At 52.0% G+C, this 17959-nt stretch overlaps 7 protein-coding genes across 7 annotated transcripts; 4 read left to right on the top strand and 3 right to left on the bottom strand.

Annotated features, from left to right (window-relative positions):
• Positions 1-282: 282 nt before the first annotated feature.
• Positions 283-902, top strand: SNOG_15013 (hypothetical protein; the record flags this gene model as incomplete). Its single annotated transcript, XM_001805126.1, has 3 exons — positions 283-351; positions 399-620; positions 843-902. The coding sequence occupies 3 exons, from the start codon at positions 283-285 to the stop codon at positions 900-902; spliced, it is 351 nt and encodes a 116-aa protein (XP_001805178.1).
• Positions 903-1258: 356 nt separating this feature from the next.
• SNOG_15012 (hypothetical protein) lies at positions 1259-1903 on the top strand (the record flags this gene model as incomplete). The annotated part of the gene is made up of 1 exon (XM_001805125.1): positions 1259-1903. One exon carries the CDS (start codon positions 1259-1261, stop codon positions 1901-1903), a length of 645 nt encoding a protein of 214 aa, XP_001805177.1.
• Positions 1904-2268: 365 nt separating this feature from the next.
• SNOG_15011 (hypothetical protein) lies at positions 2269-4916 on the bottom strand (the record flags this gene model as incomplete). Its single annotated transcript, XM_001805124.1, has 2 exons — positions 2269-4767; positions 4818-4916. The coding sequence occupies 2 exons, from the start codon at positions 4914-4916 to the stop codon at positions 2269-2271; spliced, it is 2598 nt and encodes an 865-aa protein (XP_001805176.1).
• A 936-nt stretch (positions 4917-5852) lies between these two features.
• SNOG_15010 (hypothetical protein) lies at positions 5853-6797 on the top strand (the record flags this gene model as incomplete). Its single annotated transcript, XM_001805123.1, has 1 exon — positions 5853-6797. One exon carries the CDS (start codon positions 5853-5855, stop codon positions 6795-6797), a length of 945 nt encoding a protein of 314 aa, XP_001805175.1.
• A 1777-nt stretch (positions 6798-8574) lies between these two features.
• SNOG_15009 (hypothetical protein) lies at positions 8575-12405 on the bottom strand (the record flags this gene model as incomplete). The annotated part of the gene is made up of 4 exons (XM_001805122.1): positions 8575-9348; positions 9394-9608; positions 9660-11481; positions 11545-12405. 4 exons carry the CDS (start codon positions 12403-12405, stop codon positions 8575-8577), a joined length of 3672 nt encoding a protein of 1223 aa, XP_001805174.1.
• A 325-nt stretch (positions 12406-12730) lies between these two features.
• SNOG_15008 (hypothetical protein) lies at positions 12731-14283 on the bottom strand (the record flags this gene model as incomplete). Its single annotated transcript, XM_001805121.1, has 2 exons — positions 12731-13093; positions 13273-14283. The coding sequence occupies 2 exons, from the start codon at positions 14281-14283 to the stop codon at positions 12731-12733; spliced, it is 1374 nt and encodes a 457-aa protein (XP_001805173.1).
• A 2152-nt stretch (positions 14284-16435) lies between these two features.
• Positions 16436-17290, top strand: SNOG_15007 (hypothetical protein). Its single transcript, XM_001805120.1, has 2 exons — positions 16436-16609; positions 16660-17290. Exons 1-2 carry the CDS (start codon positions 16529-16531, stop codon positions 17152-17154), a joined length of 576 nt encoding a protein of 191 aa, XP_001805172.1. The 5' UTR covers positions 16436-16528; the 3' UTR covers positions 17155-17290.
• Positions 17291-17959: the final 669 nt, after the last annotated feature.

Raw genomic sequence — 17959 nt, 5'->3', positions numbered from 1 at the left:
CATCACACAGACATGTCCTCTATGAGGTACAGAGCAAGACTTCTCGGAAACCAAGCACCTTCTTATCAGGAACGTCATGATTTAGAGTCTCCACAAAGCTTGGTTGGGAAGCATTGGAATAAGCTTGTGGGAGAGTTCACGAGGCTAGATTTGAGCTATCAATCCGATAGACTTGCAGCTCTCTCAGGATTGGCCACTCTATACGAAAGCACATCTGATGAGTATATCTGTGGTCTCTGGCGTAGTGATCTTGTGCGAAGCTTGATGTGGGGTTTTAAGACAATGGATCCGCATCTCGACCAAGCTTTCATCCGTGCCTCACGCATCAGTCAACCGCAGCAGGAATACGATGTGCCATCTTGGAGCTGAGCGTCGTGACCGGTGAGATCAAATATGAGGGAGATACAGACGAGCTTGGAGCTATTGAAAGTGAAGATGACATCGAGATTTTGGGTGTCGAATACGATCAGTCAGAGACGAATCCTTATGGACCACTCAAGAACTGCTGTATCACAGCACGCGGCTACCTGCTTCCCGTCCACTTAGACGACAATCTTTCTTCTCTTTTCGACACAGGCAATTTTCCAGAGGGCCATGACTTGCAACCATCACCACCTCGTGTGGGACGCGTTATATTGGATGTCCATACCGGAGATATGGCACGTCATGATATCATTGTACAGGAAGCTTTGTTCTGCACATTGGTACAGACTTCCAAAACAGAGTTTACGCCTCGAGGTATTCTTCTACGCGCCGTTGGAGATAAGTCACTGCGCAACACATTTCGACGTATAGGTTACGTTAGGCCCACTCTAAATATAGGTATACACTCTTCTATGCAGAGTATGATTATGGAAATCGCACTTGACACTGCGGAGCGTCGGGTGTTCAAGATTATATAAATAAATGGAAGGATGTTTCCGGCCCAGGGCCTAGAGTCATACAGACATATCATTTCAATTATATTTCGTAACTAGCAGATGAATACCTAAAATCAATAAATACTGAGTGTGTAAAGCAATACGACCTGATGAGCAAGATAGAGATGAGCACAAGTCGGGGGCAGTTGCAGAGTATTGCACCGCCAAGCAGCGAATGACGTCCCGACTTCCCCGCGCTCCCCCGAGCTCTCCCCCACGTGCCTGCCTTGAGCCTCGACTCGACGACGACTCCAGACCAACAAACTACTTTCACCACTGTCTTTCGAACCCTCGAGCATACGCGCGTCCAACACATAGCGTGACTTACCACATCCACAATGGCGACCGCCTCGCCACTCCCCTCCAACTTCTCCACCTCCTCCACCCTCCCTCCCACAACCACACAGCCAGCAGCATCCACAGGCTTCCAGTTCCCACCACACTACTCCTTTCCGCCCTTCTTCACGCTCCAACCCACCGCCTCAACCCGCTCCTCCCAACTCCTCTCCTGGTCCACCCTAATCCAATCCTACTGCCGGCACCACCGCATCTTCACGCTCTCGCTCATCGACGCGCTCGAAACACCTCTATTCAACAACACCGCCCTCCGCCGCCGATTAAGCCTGCGTGACGCGAAGACCATCTTAACCTGGATGTCCACGCCCGAAGGCGGGAACCGCGTCGAATTCATCAACGCCAGCAAATCGAAGAAAGCCGCGGTCGAGGAGGAAGGCGGGCGGTGCTGGATATTCTGGCGGCGGCCCGAGGAGTGGAGCGCGGTGCTGGAGGAGTGGGTGGATCGCACGGGGCAGAAGGGCACGGTGCTGACGTTGTATGAGATTGTGGAGGGGGATGCGAGTCGCAAGGAGGAGTTTTGGGGGATGGATTTGGAGCTGTTGATGAGAAGTTTGGGGGTTAGTGTTAAGAGGGGAAAGGCGCAGATTTTTGGGGGCGAGGGGAGTGAGGGGGTGAAGTTCTTTTGAGGGCGTGGATGCAGGGTGGGATGGATTTGAGATGTGATACCCAGACGAGAGAGATGAAGCACAAGTTGGGAGCATGAGCGAGGACATCATGCTTTCGTCATAATTTGTGACTGCCATAGAGCCGAGTCGAGACGGAAGGTTGGAAGAGAGCAAATCGTTGCAATTGGAGACGAGAAAGTCTCGCGAACTCAAGATCACGGAACATCAGGCGCTGATGCTACATCTATCAATACAAGCGAACCAATGCCGCAGGCCGAAGCCGAACGCTCCAAGAATGTGAAGCGCAACAACATGGATGTATAGCGCCACCCTTATGCCCCGTCAAACGCCAATGTTTAGCCCATCATAATACATCGTAACCATATCTATTTCCCAGCCTTGACAGTCTCCTCACTCAACTCCCATTCCTCCTTCCAATGCACATACTGACTCATCGCTACATTCAAGATCCACTCTGTCTTGACAATGCGTGGTATCATATCGTGTTTCTCCGCCAACTCTTTGAACTTGCTCCAATTTGCAAATTCCTTCTTATCCGGGTCAGATATCAGATACAAAACGTCGCCCTCATCTTCTTTTTGGTTTTGAGACTCTTCGGTGGATGGATTCTTCTTACGTTTCGAGGCTGTTATGCTCGTCGTTCGACCCTTCCACATGGCGCATTTACCACCGTTCGCCTCAATGATGTCTTTGTAAGTCTCGAAACCGCCGGCAACGTTCTGTGTGCAGAAAATCGTCCAGTCCTTAAGGAGGCGATGTTTGTTCTGTTTGGCGCGAGCCGTTGCTTCAGACATACGGAACCCATTCTCCCTTTCGAATTCGCTGGCTTCGAGGATGTGCTTCTCGGGAGGAGGGAGCTTGTTGTTCTTGAGAGCGGCATCAAGGTAGGTTGTTGAGACGAGTGTCGGAGCGCAGGCAAGTGCTGCGACAAATTTCTTAGTCCGAACGGGCTTCGGGGCGCAAACAAGGTCGACTTTCTTGAAGTCGTCGGTGATGAAGAGGCCCAGTTCTCTGAGCTTTGCTTTTTCTTTGGATGCTTTCTCATCGTTGTTCGTCCATCGCTCGTCCTTTGAGACTAGCATGCGGAACTTGATAGGTGTAAGCTTATCCTTCTTCGCCCTCTTGTTTCTGGCTGGGGCTTCAGTAACTTCTTCTTCACTCGCTTCGTCCTCCTCAACCTCGTCGATCGACCGCTTACTCGAGGTAGAGTCCCGGCCCCTGGGTTTGTTGGGCTGCTGTTCTTCGACCTCATCATCTGTGCGTCGCCGGCCGCCGTGTATAACACCACCCTTGCGCTTCATCTCTTTCTCAAACTTGGCAATGTCGGGCGCTGCGTCGTGCATCTTTGCTAACGCTCTGTCCTTAGCTCCACGACTACCAGGCGTGTAGTTCTCCTTTTCTTCCGAGTGCCGCACTGGTAGTGGTGTCTTTGCGTCACCGCCTAACTTCGTTCGCTTTCCCTTGTCCGCCACCAGAGACTTGTGAGGCTGTTCATCACCACTGATCATGTTCGGTGGTACGCTAGACGCCGGAACTGTATTCGATTGTGGCAGTGGCTTGATATTGGTGAGCTTGCGATTCTTGGCAAAGTATGTCTTCTCAACGGCATCGCGATCGAGCTCAGTCTGACCGAGTATTTCTCCCAGATTTGTTCGTGGCGGGAAGTAGATGTAGCGCGCGTCTGTACTTGGCATCTTCTTGCACTTTGCGTAGCTCTCCTCCAACCATAGATGGTTGAGGACCATGACACCCCACTCGGCTGCTGCTTCGCACTTCTCGCTGTTCTTGTGTGCGGTGATGAGGTGTGTATTGTCCTGCTTGAACGTCTTCGTAAACTCTGCGCCGGTAGCCTTGATCAGGTTCTCCAGGTACACCCGCGCTTCACCCGTGTAGCTTGATATGCTGATCTTGTATTGCTCGAACCCAGGTATGCCCTCCTTTGGTCGTGGGTAGTGCATCATGCGTCGCATCGGATTGGTCCAGACGTTGTGTGTAATGAGGTAGTACAGCCAGCTCAAGTTGCCGACATCTTTCCCGTCTTGTGATGCTTTGACATAGTCTGCTCCGGTTCGGAAAGTGCAGACATATATATCGGCCTGTTCCACTTTGCTGACGACATCTCCACCACCAGCCTTGATCATTCCGGTGATTATGTCCTTCAGTTTGGTTCCAATGCTGAGATCGTCCCCGAGCTTCACTTTCTTTGCTGCAAAAGCCTTGATCGCGCGTGGCGGTTCAAGGTGTGCCGTGTGTACTGGTGGTACCGGATCGTTGGTTGGGTCTGGGCTGGTCGCGTCGCGGATCTGCTGGCTTGTTCGCGCTGCGGGAATTGGAGCGGCATCGATTTGGTTCAAAATCTCGGGATCGGGTAGCGTGTATGGTCGTTCTGATATCCGACGGCCGACTTTGAGGCAGTCGTCGAACCAGTGAGGCAGGACGATCAGGCATTGTAGCCTCTTACTGATCGCAAGCTGGCAACGCTCTTCGCTCAAGTCGAGCGCGATGAGATGTGTGACCAGTTTCGACAATGCTGGCGCAATCTGCCCTCCCATGGCCAGCACGCCACCCTCGATAGCCTCCTTGTCTCCGGTGGGAATATCTCCACAGCATATGACCACGTCGTTCATGAAGAGTGCAGGATCTGGGCTGTACGTTCGCGGGTTCTTCATCTTGCCCGTCTTCAGCGAGGCTGCCACCCACGTTGGCTTGACAACGTGTATCATAAGGTCCAGCGCGCGGTAGTAGTCGGGGAAGTCTGAGGTTTCCGAGACGATGTACGTGATTTCCTCGAGCCGATCGATGCGTCCTACAGAAGGGTCGAAGGGGATTATAGTACCGCGCTCGCCAGCAATCTCTTCTCGCAACTGTAGAACGCGTCAGGTACATCTCCAAGTGTTCGCGACGCGTCGCATACTTTGTCCAATTGGCTGTCTGATAGTCCACTGGGGATAATGATGAAGCTTTGCTCCTCGAAAAGACCCTGGGAGCCCTCCATCATTGTCGTGTCCTCCATCATGGCATGTGGAGTAGAGTTGGTCGTGTGGTGGGGTGGGACTCGAGGAAATGTTGTGCTCCCGCGTTCCGAAGCAGCGGCGCGTAGTCGCGATTTCCCAGTCGCGTCGCTCACGTGACGTGCCCCACGGACCGAGTGCTTGGTTCTGGCATGCCTTTTATTTCACTGGTGTGAACCTTGTGCAGACTACCTTTTATTTCCAATAATTTCGCACAGTTTGTGCACTTCCCATAGCGTGGTCGAAGTATGACGTGCCATGAGGCCTACAGTACAGCGATGTAACGAAGTATGGGCGCATCTTGGATCCGTGGACCTCGGCAAGCGCTAAGATGAACGGCAACTCATCACGATGCTTGCCAAGAACACCACGCATCGTAAAGAAGACGTCTTGCGCCGAACACCGTCTTACACGACAGTGTCACAATAGAAATCGCTTTTCTCAGGCCACGTTTACGCATTTCTATTAACTCCATCGACACATCTTACCGGCTTACGCCATCAGCCTTATCGGAGAGCAGCATGTCTTCCCAGTACTTCCGGATACAGGAGCATAAGGTAGAAAGCTCACATATCCGTGGCTTTCCCAGAGCCACTTCCACCACTCAAGAAGATGTCTTGCATATGGCAGTGAAACAGTACACTCCACTCAGCAACACACAGCCAAAGCCCGGAGACATCACAATCATAGCTGGACACGCGAATGGGTTCCCAAAAGAGCTATATGAACCGTTATGGGACGAACTGTTGAAGAGATGTGAGCAGTTTGGCTTTGGTATCAGGGGAATCTGGATAGCAGATGTCGTGCACCAAGGCTGGAGTAGCGTGCTCAACGAGGATAAGCTGGGCAATGACCGTACGTGTAAAGTTTCATATCGCATGGGCACATGCTAACATTGAATAGCTGCATGGTTAGATCACAGTCGCGATCTTCTCAACATGGTCAACATCTTCCGCGATCAAATGCCCCGTCCCATAGTCGGCGTAGGCCACAGCATGGGCGGCTGTCAACTCGCCAACCTGGCTCTTTTGCATCCCCGCCTCTTTGAGACTCTCATTCTGGTCGACCCCGTCATCCAAGGCAAAGTCTCCCTCATCGGCAACGTCTCACCAGCCTTTGCATCCGCCAAGCGCCGCGAGCGCTGGCCCTCGCGCGAAGAAGCCGCCAAGAGCTTCAAGAAGAGTAAATTCTACCAGACCTGGGATCCGCGCGTGCTCGACCGCTGGATCCAGTTCGGGCTACGTGACGTCCCCACCAAACTCTTCCCCGACGCAAAAGCACCCGAAGTTACCTTGACAACGACAAAGCACCAAGAAGTCATGACTTTCCTGCGCCCGAACTTCGCTGCCCAACCAGGCGATACGGACATCTCATCTGCAGAATTCACGCTGAGTAACCCGAAAGTCAATCGTCGAACGCATACAGACATCACGCCCGATGCGGACCCACAGGCACCCTTCTACCGTGGCGAAAGCACCATCGTGTACAACCAACTCCCCTCCATCCGCCCCTCGGTCTTCTACATCTTCGGCGAATTGTCATTCCTTACCGACGACGCCATCATCGAAGAGAAAATGCGCCTCACGGGCTCGGGCGTCGGCGGCTCCGGTGGCCGCGCCGAAGGGCGCGTCGACAATGTCACGGTGATGGGCGCGGGACATTTGATTCCCATGGAGAAGGTCGAGGAAAGCGCGGAGCATATCGGGAAGTGGATTAAGAAGGATTTGGCGAGATTTTGGGATTGGGAAAGGAAGACGGAGGAGGAGTGGGGTGCGAAGAAGGGGATTGAGAGGAGTGTGTTGAGTCCGAGGTTTATGGAGGAGTTGAATGTGGTTATGAAGCCGCTTATGAAGCCGAAGCAGAAGAAGGAATCGAAGTTGTAGGGATGGGCAGCGAGACAGAGCTGCTGGACAGGTAGAGTTTGTACGCTTAGTTAGAGATATGTTTTCCCTTTTGGCTGAGGATATCAATATACAGTCATCACATTTTCATTAATCTTCAGGGACACTTGGTACCTCCCTAATGCAGTAACAATTTTTCAGTGTTGATTACAGCAAAATTCCAGTGAAAGTGATATCCTCAGGAGTCACCGTGAACAGCTGGGAATTCTTGCAGAGAGTTCTGGTGCCCTGAGACGTGGTACCTTCCTAATGCGACACCATTTTTTCGGCGCGTCGATTGCAGTAAAATTTCAGTGGAAATGGAAATCAGTAGGAAGAGCTAGAGACTCTTCTACAAAGCCGAGGTCAGGCTACGTCAGAGTTGCGATTACCGAGCTACCGAACATTCACTTCCTCACCAACGCGTGGATAGTTGCCTTGTTAGGAAACTCTGGCATGACTGTGGATTGTAGTAGAGTTATCCGAGGTCAGCGTGCACGTGTTGTCGGCTATTGCAGTGATTACCGATGGCAGAGAGACGAGCATTCATTCCTCCATTAGGCAGTTTCATCGGTACCATTGATTACTGTAGTATATGCCGAGGTCAGTATAGTTGAGCTAATCCGGCATTTACTCTTTCACCAATACGCAAACACATAACTAGGATGGCAAGCAGTATCACAAATTACTGTAGATGTTGCCGACGTCTATACTTTGTTAACACTGTCTCGTTTGAGAAGTCGGAAAACCTCAGGAGTCTTTCCAGAGCCATTGACTAGGCGTTCTAAAGCACAGTCAGGACAGTCCTTATAAAATACATCGAAGCTTCGAATGAGGATTTAAAATGAGCTGAGCGTCTGCATATTCTTTTCTTTCCAGTCATTCACTTTCACCAAAAATCCAGACTCTTCTAGTTACATTTACCTCCTAACAAAACCCTCACACACATCCTACAAAGTCTCCTTCTTGCCCTCCTCAATCACCTCCTCTAACCCAGCATTATGAATCCCCACCCTACCCCACGGAATAAAATAGCACCTACTTATCTCTGGCGTGATGTCGAGACTCTAGCCAGCATTCGACTCCGTCCACGCTCCCCATCCACGCTAGATGACTCAACCAGCTTGCGACAAGTACGGTGCGCAAGTTATCCGAGCCAAGAAATGTGCTGATAATCTCCGGATGAATTGTGAGTATTAGCGAGAGGGAGGGAATGATGGCTATGAGACATATCACGCCAACGCCTCGCCCACCGACTACATTGTAATCACCCTGCACAAGAATGTGTATCCCCCAGCCCAGAAGTTCGGTGCCCACCTGATCGCGCCAACTTGTCTATTGCTTCGACCGATGAGGTGAGGTTGCGGTAAGATGGATGCAGAGCGAGAGGGGTTTGGGATGGGTACAAGGTGAAAAGTCGCGGGTATGGACTAGAATTTTCGGAAAGGTGAAAGACTAATCACACAAGAGATGTGATACCGCCTGGAGTGGTTATGGGCTAATGCGGCATCAGTCAATACAGATACAGTTCACGAGTGCGAGGAGCATTAGCAACAGGAACACATGGTGTGGTAAGAATATGAAATGTGTATATGAAGAGATGTGAACTCCGGCCCAATGCAAATCGATGCCGTGCGCACCCTGTATGCAATCGCTAGACATGCACTATTTCATACTGACGTCCGGGAACAACACATGAATCATCTCGTCCAAAAGCGTAAAAGCAAGGTGCGTACTGGCAAGTCATTAGCTTTCTCCATGCCCATCCATCAAAGATTACTCACTTCAATCGCGAATTGTTCAGTGTACCCTCCAGCTTTCTTGCCGCAATCTGCGCATTTTGTCGCCCCACTACACTACTCGCCAACTCAGGTACCAACGTGTTCAGTACAGTGGCAGCCTCTTTCCTACTCTTAGCTCTCTGTTGTGGTGTTCTCTCGACACTCTGCTTCAATCTGCCGTTTGGCCACATGGAATCCTTGAGTGTGTCGATGTAGCCTGAGATGTTGTTTTCAGAGAGTAGATTGTCGAAACTCTCGCGGACCTTGCGCTCAATGGTGCCACCGAGGAGCTGGTGTAGAACAACAATCACGGCGCGCCCGCGAAGCCAATTGTTCTCGCGATTCAGCTCAAACGTCTCGAGGAAGAGGTCCGTAATCGGCTTGACGAAAGGTGGCAGTTCTTGCTTCTCAAAAGCCAACAACTCGGCTTCTGCTTCAGCATCGGTGTTGGGTTCGACGCCAAGTACACCAGAGGAAGCAAGACTGCCAGGCTGAGTCCCAGCCATGGCAGAGTTTGTACTGGCGAGCTGGGTGGTAGCAGCTGAGATGAGGTTCTGTCCCGCGACAGAGAGCTGATCAAGAACAGGAATGTTACCGAGGAATTCCTCCATGCCATCTGCCACTGAGTTGTATATACGTGAAACGAAATCATTAGAGTTCAGATCTTGGTTACGTAGGGCATCCGCGGGGTTGATAGCGGCTTGAGACAGGAAAGCACGAAGCTCACGACTACGACAGACAGCCGGTATCAACAGAAGTTCCTGTTGCACAAGCTATCAGATTTGGCCCAGTGCGTCATAGTTTGAACCAGTACTCACTCGAAGATACTTCTCAAGACCAATCCTACGCTTGTGTAGAAAATCTTTCTGAAGTTTGAGCATCATCTGTCGTCGTGGGAACTCAAGGTTGCGCACTTGAGGGAATTTCCCACGCAGTCTCTTATTCAGATCATGGAATTCACTATATCGTCTCGAGATGACCCAAGTAGCTGCAGGCATCTGATCGCCAGCACGTCGTCTGACTTCGATGACATCTGTAACCACTGTTAGTCTATGATGTCACTGAGCACGATGGCTATACTTACACATCGCATATTCCTTGCCGTCTTCCTCAGTACCGACCATGATGGACTGGATGAAGACAGTTGCCCGTCCGTACAAGCTGTTATCGCTCTCTTGTACGATATACTGCTGGCGTTGCAATTCCTTCCTTTGTATCTCCCGCTGCAGGCTAGCCTTTGACTTGCGCAAGATTCTCAATTCGGCCGCGTTGTTCGTGAGCTCCGCCTTGGTTGTCAACGAATCAACAATGGATTCTTGGCTGACCAAACGCTCAATGTCAGCGGTGAGCGCATCAATAGCTTCGGCGAGACCCAGATCACCAGGAGCAGCCTCGTGTATCTCATCATCCTCAGCCTTGTTTCGAGGAGCTGGGTCATCGATCTCATCTTCTAGAAACTTCTCCTCGTCTCCAAAAAGATCGTCATTGAAGACACCGCGAGTCTTTGGCTCTCCGACAAGACCCAGCGACGCAATGCTTGGCTTGCTCTTGCCCTGTTGCAAAAGTGGATTAGGCGAGAGGGCTCTTTGCTGCACTTGGGGATTTGGCGACAGAGCTCTTGGTAAATCCATAGAACCCCTTTGCGAATCATTATCGAGAAGTGCGCTTCCTGGTCCTTCAAAGAATATGGAGCCTTCAGGTTCGGCACCCATGATGTCGGTCAAAGCAGCTTGCATTGCATCCACCACCTGCGAATCGTTGCCATTCGTACGCTCTTGTCCATGGTCAGAATCAATGCTGGCTGTAGACTGTGCTAGAGGGTCTGCTTCATATTCATCATCGAACAAGGCTACCCTTGGGACTGTAGGGGGCCCAGAGTCCAGGGAACGTCGCGGAGGCGGATCCATGCTTCTGATCACGCCCTGACTCTTGAGATCAGAAGAGGACGCTACAGCTCTGCGCAAATCACCATGAGGTGGCTGTGCAGATAGTATTTGCCCGGACTGGGTGCGAGACATGACGGGTGCTACAATGGATGGATTGTCAAGCGTGCGCGCCGCGGTCGTTGTTTTTATGCCACTGTGCCCAGCATTGGCTGCCTCATCCATCGCGAGCCACTTGTAATACAGATTGGACTTCTTAAACCTCCGGAAATAGGGCTCCTGCAACTGGTCGTAGGCCTCCGTCTGTGCCTCTAGAAGAGCTCTGCGCGCATTATGGTACTGCGCAGGCGTTGCCGACCGTCCAGCCTTGAGAAATTCGGACACTGCTTTCCGCGCTTCGGGGAGCTTTAGTTCGGCTTTCGAGAGATAGGCCTCGTAAATCTGAGCAAGATCTGTACGGTCGGCCTCGGTCCATGTCGGAAAAGAACTGACATTCTCTGCAGGTTCATCCGTGTCCACTTCCAGTGGATTCCTAATACCGTCCACGACCAGCCAGAACTGTACAAGTCGCATGAGCTCGACCTGGTCCATGAACTCCATGAAACACGACAGACCTGCTGCATCGTACAAGACGTCTCGCAAGGACGCGTTTGCAAATCTGGACGATGTGCGCTTGTGTTTAGGCTTCTCCTGGGCGGCGACCTTTGCCCGCACGGTGCCACCAGTGCTCAGGTTGGCGACCTTGGAATCTAAGATCTGGCGAGCCGTTTCCAAGCGACGAAGGTATACGGGATCTTGATCCTCAAGCATTGCGTCCTTCCGCAGCTGGCTCGATATCTCGCTGCGAAAGCGGCGGGCATCTGCGAGCGTGTTGGTCTGCCGAATGGCCCGAATAAACCTCTCGAATCTCCGCTCGTTATCGCCTGGTTCCAGCTTGGGAAATTGGAGGTTCTTTGGGTTCTTCGGAGAGGGTGGCGCATGTTCGTCGAGCGCGGCTCGCAGCTTGCGGACGGTCTTCCTTTCCTGTAGCAGTGTTCGACCCTAAGGCTGTCAGAAATGAAGAGCCTCGCGTGCAAATCTTCTTACATATCCTTCCATGAGTTGATTCCACATGTCTGGATCAGCGAGCATCTGCATCACCGGCGACAAGACCGCGCATGCCACAATCTCTTTGATCAGAACATTGACCGCTGGGCTGGTGCACATGCTAGGGGCCATGATCTTGGGCAGCAATCGAGCAACGATGTTACGAAGATGTTGTTGTTGGACAGGTTTTGTGTTTGAGTACGCCAGTGAAGCTGCAGGATGTAGGCGTCCATCTTTGTATTTGGCTGCAATGGCTACGTCAAGCTCCTCCGAGTCTGTAATGTTGCGGGACAGCTTGCGCCCTCGGACAATGCGCTCGGCGTCATATGATGCTCGCAGGTGCTCAGTTATGATGGGTATCATGCGCGAAACTACAGTCTCGACCATGTCGACTGCCAGGATGCGGTCCCGTAATTCGCCCATTGCTGCCCGCACCGCGTTGTCGACCTCGTTCACGAACGTCGGGCTTTTGCTGATGTTGCCATACCAGCTCTTTACAAAGTCGCGCAGTATAAGGCCTATCAGCACGTCGATGCTGTCCGATATGACATAGGAAGCCGGGTGTATGGGCTCCATCATGTACATGTTGCGCTTCGTCAATGCCTCGCGCTCAGCTTTCCACTTCTCTGGCGCCACAAACGCGACGTGGCGTGGCCCGTAATTGACCTCTCCTCCATTGCGTAGCTCGATTGGCCATGATGTCGTCAGTGCCAGCCATGCTACGAGGGCCAAGGTTGCGAGGACTCCGGTGACGAAGGCGTAGGGAAGAAAGTGGAGCTTCGGCTGCCAGTGGGTCAAGTAGCCCCAGGCAATGAAGACGGCGACGCAGGCGAGAATCACATCTCTGCGCTTCAAGGCCATAATCGTGCGGGCAGCGCCCGTTCCGGCATCTTGGGTTTGCGATGTTGAGGTGCGGGAGATGCGCCTTGGTGGGTGTTCGCGAAGTCCGAGCTTGGACCCTTGCTGACGTCGATCACGATTCATTCACATGCATATTGGAAGCATCGTTCCGCGGACTGAGAACATGGTTATTTCTTGGGTATGTATAGAGAATGCTGCATGATCGCACATCTCCTCCCAATTCAATCCGGATATCGTACAGTTGATGCTGACAGTTTTCAAGTCTAGCTCTTTCCAAACGCCCATCCAAACTCCGTTGTTAATGCGAAGTGCTAACTCTATGTAACTAAAACTTCTGTCGACCAAGTGTCGGCTTCCAGTCTAATGGATGTGTTTCCTCTGTGGCGTCCTCGTCCTCCTTCCAAACACGAATGGTCTTGTCGATGTGGCCTGTGATCAACCTGAGTCCGGTTCGGTCGAAAGTCGAAGTGAGAATGCCTGCTTCTGCGCTGAGCGAGCCAGGCTGCACTACAGATTCGGAGTTTTCAAATTGATGCCCGGTCTTCCAGTCGTAAAAGGTTGCGCTGCCGTCGTCTCCTCCGGCAAACATGACATTGTCTTCGTTGACAGAGAGCGTGTTGATAATACTGTTGACCGGCTGGAAGTTGAGCATGAAGTCGCCGCGTGGGCACATCCATTGTTTTATACTCTGAGATGAACCGCTGGCAAACGTATATTCGGTGGGATGTATGGCCAGAGAGCGGATGCTCTTTTTGTGATGTGTTAAGACTGTCTGGGTTTTGCCCGCGGCCAAGTCCCATAGCCGTACAGTGGACTGCAATTCATGTTAGCAAGAAGACTCAAGAGAAGCAAGTAATGACAACTTACGTCCATGCTTCCTGTTATGACTTGAGGATCGCCTTCCTGGCACTTGATGCTGCTAATGGTGCCTTTGTGTCCACCCAGGACGTGCACGTTAGTCCTAGTTCTCATATCCCAGACTCTTGCAACACCATCTCGACCTCCAGTCACAAGAACGTCAAGTGTGGGATGTAGCGATAAGCTGTAAACACCAGACAAATGCCCGTGATAATGGCGGATGACCTTGTTCGTCTCCAGGTCCCAGCACTTGACCATCTTGTCTTCTCCACAACTGAAGAGATATGGATGGCGAGGCGAGACCTCGACGCCGCGTACAGAGGATATGTGTCCTGTGAGCGTGATCTTGAGCTCTCCGGTTGCCAAGTTCCAGAGCTTGATTGTGCGATCCCCGGCTCCGGATACGAAGAATTGGTTGTCCGGGTCGACACAGAGCGAGCGTACCCAGCCCAAATGGCCAGCCATGACACGAGAGACCTTCCAAGGTCTATGCCACTCTGGCCGGGCCTGTCTGACCGTGTCTTTCCGCACGAGTGCGCTGGATGGCGTGTCCCTCATTGGAGTAGGTCCTGTTGCGTTCGGCGCAGCGCCCTTGCCTCCAGCTCGTAATGCCAATTGCATCGACTGTGAATCCCGCGCCTTGTCGGCCTTTTCTGATGCGCCTTCAATTATCTTCTGCATCTTGGGGTCAGACGCCTTTTCCTCTGCATTCTGACTCTTGATCTTCTTGCGTCGCTCGGCTGCCGTTGTTGCCGCAGCTGCCATCTTTGCCGCAAGAGCTGGGGGAAGCTCTCGCACGTGCTCGTATTCATTGCGTATTCGGGTTGCGACGTTGACTTGGTCTGCGGTGGAAGAAGGCGAGGCGGTGGAGGGTGTGATGGTGAAGGCAGGGTTGGCAGCGTGATCAAGAGCCGCAGACGACGCGAAATCGGCGGCAAAGAGCTCCCGCGTGCGCTTCGCAGAGGTGCGCACAAGTTGCTCGACTGAGCTTGGTGGATGCGCCGCAGCTGTTTCCGCCATCTTGTTCAATCGTCCGAACCGAAGGGCTTATGGAGCCTTCGCGCGCACAATTTGGATTTGACCTCGATGTACACGGTGACGGGATTCGCGTCTTGTGGTGGTAAGTTGGTCTCAGAAGCGATTCATAGTCCGTCTGCTTCGCGACAGCACGAGAGGACTATCGAAGTTTCCTTAGCGCGACTTGAACGCCAAGATATCCTTATCGGCTTATCGGCGCAGTGCCCTTCATCTTGACCTGCTCTTCCGTCTTCACTCCTCGACCATTTCACAGAGGCCAGATGGACTTCCATCAACGAGTCAGGAGATTTTTTCAAGCCATGCATTGCTTCCACTATGCTGTCGATTAGCAGCATTGCTGCACGTGGATCCTGCAATAATGATCAACCTGCGAGACACAACCTCAAGTCATAACCTCAAGTCATAACCTTTCTTGCGCGGTAAGGCTGGGCATACATCCAATGATTGCTGGATGTTTTATTGAAAACACGGTAAAAAAAATAATAGGCTCCACTTTTGGAGACCTCCCTCTCAGCCGGCGATGCTGCAGGCCATGCACGACCGCCCAGATCCATCGCGGCACCGTTGCAATTCCACTTTCATGTTCAACTGCAGTTAATAAAGATTCTATTCATCTCATTGAACGTCTCAATTGATTTTTTCACGCGCGTTGTGCAGAAGTTCGTCTATTCACGTCTGGATGGGCAAGCGCTCTAGGCGACGATCTTCGAGCCCCGTACTACGTCTTATCAACTACGACGGAAAGCAATCAGGGTGCATCACGTGGCCTAACCTGAAGCTGTACACATGGCCCTTCCGTCACATTCGAAACGCAATGGTACTGTGTATAGATCCAGGCTACAGTATGGGATGCCCCTGTTCACTTTCTGTCGTAGGTGAGAATCTGCAGTACCAGGCGCATGGCGCATTGTGACCTTACCCAAACTAACACGGGGGCGAAGATCGAAATATTGGACATCTTGCTGGCCTTACCACAGGACTCGGCACGGCGGGGATGCTGCGATGTGCAAGCACATGCTGCCGAGGAACGTGCAGTTCAGATGCCGAGCCGTCACGAGAACTTGTTGGCTGTACGAACATGACGCAGGTCCCGGCGATGGACAAGGATCGACCATCATTTCAGAGACATCAGAAAGGCCGCGACGCGCAACCTTGCACAGTCTGCCAGCTCTACTCATTGATTTCTGTCTGTCTACACAAATGCAGGTACAGATGCGGCTGACAATGGCGGCCGCCAACCTGCAAGCTTCACTTGGGCAGGTGCAGGAGGCATTATAGTTCCCGTCCGGACGGCGCTTCCGGGTTTCCAACTTTCCAATGTTGGTCAATCTGCGCCATGTCCAGGAAAGAGATAGTCGCGAAGCATGAGCAGGCATTGTACGGGACTGTGCCCAGAAAGAGATGGAGGATTGCGGGGAAGGCATCGCAACACAAATGATCAATGATCTTGAAGTGGGTGTTCGCCTTTGTCACCGCCCATTGAACAGCCACGAGAATATCAACACGCATACGCCTTTCCTTTTGAGGATGCACGCGTACGCTCATCAAAGAGTAGAATGCAACTAGTGCAAGACGACTCACAAGCTCCGCGTGCACTTGCTGTCCTCCCCAGATTTTCCGACGCACTTACTCAGATAGGCTGGCCTCCGTCTCCACATGAGATGATCCGCGCCCTAATGCACAAAAGCTTATGGCTTACGCGCACGGTCTTGGCGTCTTAACCAGATGTCACTCATTGCATTCGAATGCTCGCCTCTTCCGCCTCAGCCGTGTCCAATCACAGTTAGCAACTTCATTGTCTGCATGTCGCTTTCTTCCAACCAGTGCAGCCCTTGCCTGTGCCGCAGGGGCTCCGTGAGGCTGGGCTTGCCCGTAGTTGGCAATTGCTCCTTGTCATCCTCGATCTCATTCGCAAAGACAGGGTAATCACCGCGGCTACTTGGGTCTCAAGAGGGAGGTAGCACCCCATCCATTCGCTTCCCCAGACGGAGCAATGAAGATCTGGACAATCACAGGCCACTGCATGTGATGGATGACGGCAAGGTGGAGTAATCCCTGTTATGACTTGGTCCAGGGCAGAGGTCAATGCGATCCTTTTTTCACATAAAGCACCCGCGACAGCCCGCTTGGGATCGCAACAACACTGTCACTTTTGAATCCAAAAGAAGAAATACAAGAACTTTCACTTCCTCCACGTAATCACCAACAACAACAATACTTAGTCAACATGAAGACCTTCACTATCGCTTCCATCATTGCTCTGGCTTCGGTCGGCTCTGCCCAGCTCGGCAACATCCCCTCTTGCGCTGTAAGATATCCACTTGATCGAAACTTACGGTCAGTACTAATCAGAGACAGTTGTCTTGCTTCATCGGCCCCCTCGGATCTGACGGTTGTTCGTCCCTCACCGACTTCAAGTGTCATTGTCAGAAGGGCGCCCAGTTGCTCTCTAGTGTGCAACCCTGTGTACAGGGTGCGTGCTCAGCCTCTGACCAGGCCTCCACCATTTCCGCGGTACAGAAGACCTGCCAGGATGCTGGTGCCCCCATTGAAATCCCTGGGGCTGGAGCCGCTTCTTCTGCTGTAGCGAGTGTTTCTTCCGCCGCCCAATCGGCGGTCTCATCCAAGGCCGCAGAGGCGTCCAGTGTTGCTAGTGCGATCTCATCAGCGATTGCTTCCGCCACTTCGGCGGCTGCTTCCAAGGTTTCCTCGGGCGTTGCCGGTGCTACCAGTGCTCTCTTGCCCTCCGCTGCTCCCTCTTCTTCTCCCTCCCAGTTCACCGGCGGTGCCCCCATCGCAACCCAGGCGGCTGGTCTCTTTGGCGCAGCTGCATTGGCCATGCTCGCCTTGTAAACTCGATGCTATGGAATGTCTTGAAAAGGTCGTGGCCTGACGATAATGAGTTGGATGTGGACATGGTCTTGGGCATTTGTACAATACGAAAAGTCAACTTGACGTAGGAACTTAATACAGGATTGTCGAACCAGCCGTCAGAACAACTTATGCCTTGTGTGACTCGGAACTAATAGGCATAAGCCACTTTGCAACGGTATTTTGGATGGTCGAAACCACTAATCACTGAATCTACTGCAATCTATCGTTTATGAGGAAAGTCGAACTTTAGCCTTCGATGGCCTGAAGCTATATAATGTTTTGCCAGGATTTGAGTTACACAGTAAGACCCTGTGTATAGCTTTAAGCTATTCCAACGGATGGGCTGCCTTCTGTTGCTCTCTGGCCGCTTTTCAACGTATTTGAACAACCTGCAAGTCTAGTACTCCGATTCCATAACACTCATCTACTACAATGTTTTCCTCTTCTTCGATTCATTGGGCCGAAGACTCACACAGATAGTCTGCATTGGGTATACCAAGGATACACGACAGGAGCACAGGCCATTCTCATGTTCCTTTTTCTCGTGTTTGCTTGATCATGAACACGATTTTTCACTTTGTTACATCCAAAGTGAGACCTGCTTTAGTCATGGATTCCGGGAATGATATGCCGAGTCTAGCAAGGGGTTATGTCTCCCTTCGCAATGATGTCAAAGGGCTCGAGCTTGGGAGGACGAGGTTAGAAGAGAGGCTGAGAGAGGCCAGGTCCGCTTCACAGACAAAAGACAAGTATATGCCGACTATCTCAGATCTTTGATCACGTA

The sequence above is a fragment of the Parastagonospora nodorum genome, assembly GCF_000146915.1.
Source record: "Parastagonospora nodorum SN15 chromosome Unknown scaffold_35, whole genome shotgun sequence".
NCBI lineage: Eukaryota > Fungi > Ascomycota > Dothideomycetes > Pleosporales > Phaeosphaeriaceae > Parastagonospora > Parastagonospora nodorum.
This window is presented reverse-complemented; position numbering and strand designations above follow the sequence as displayed.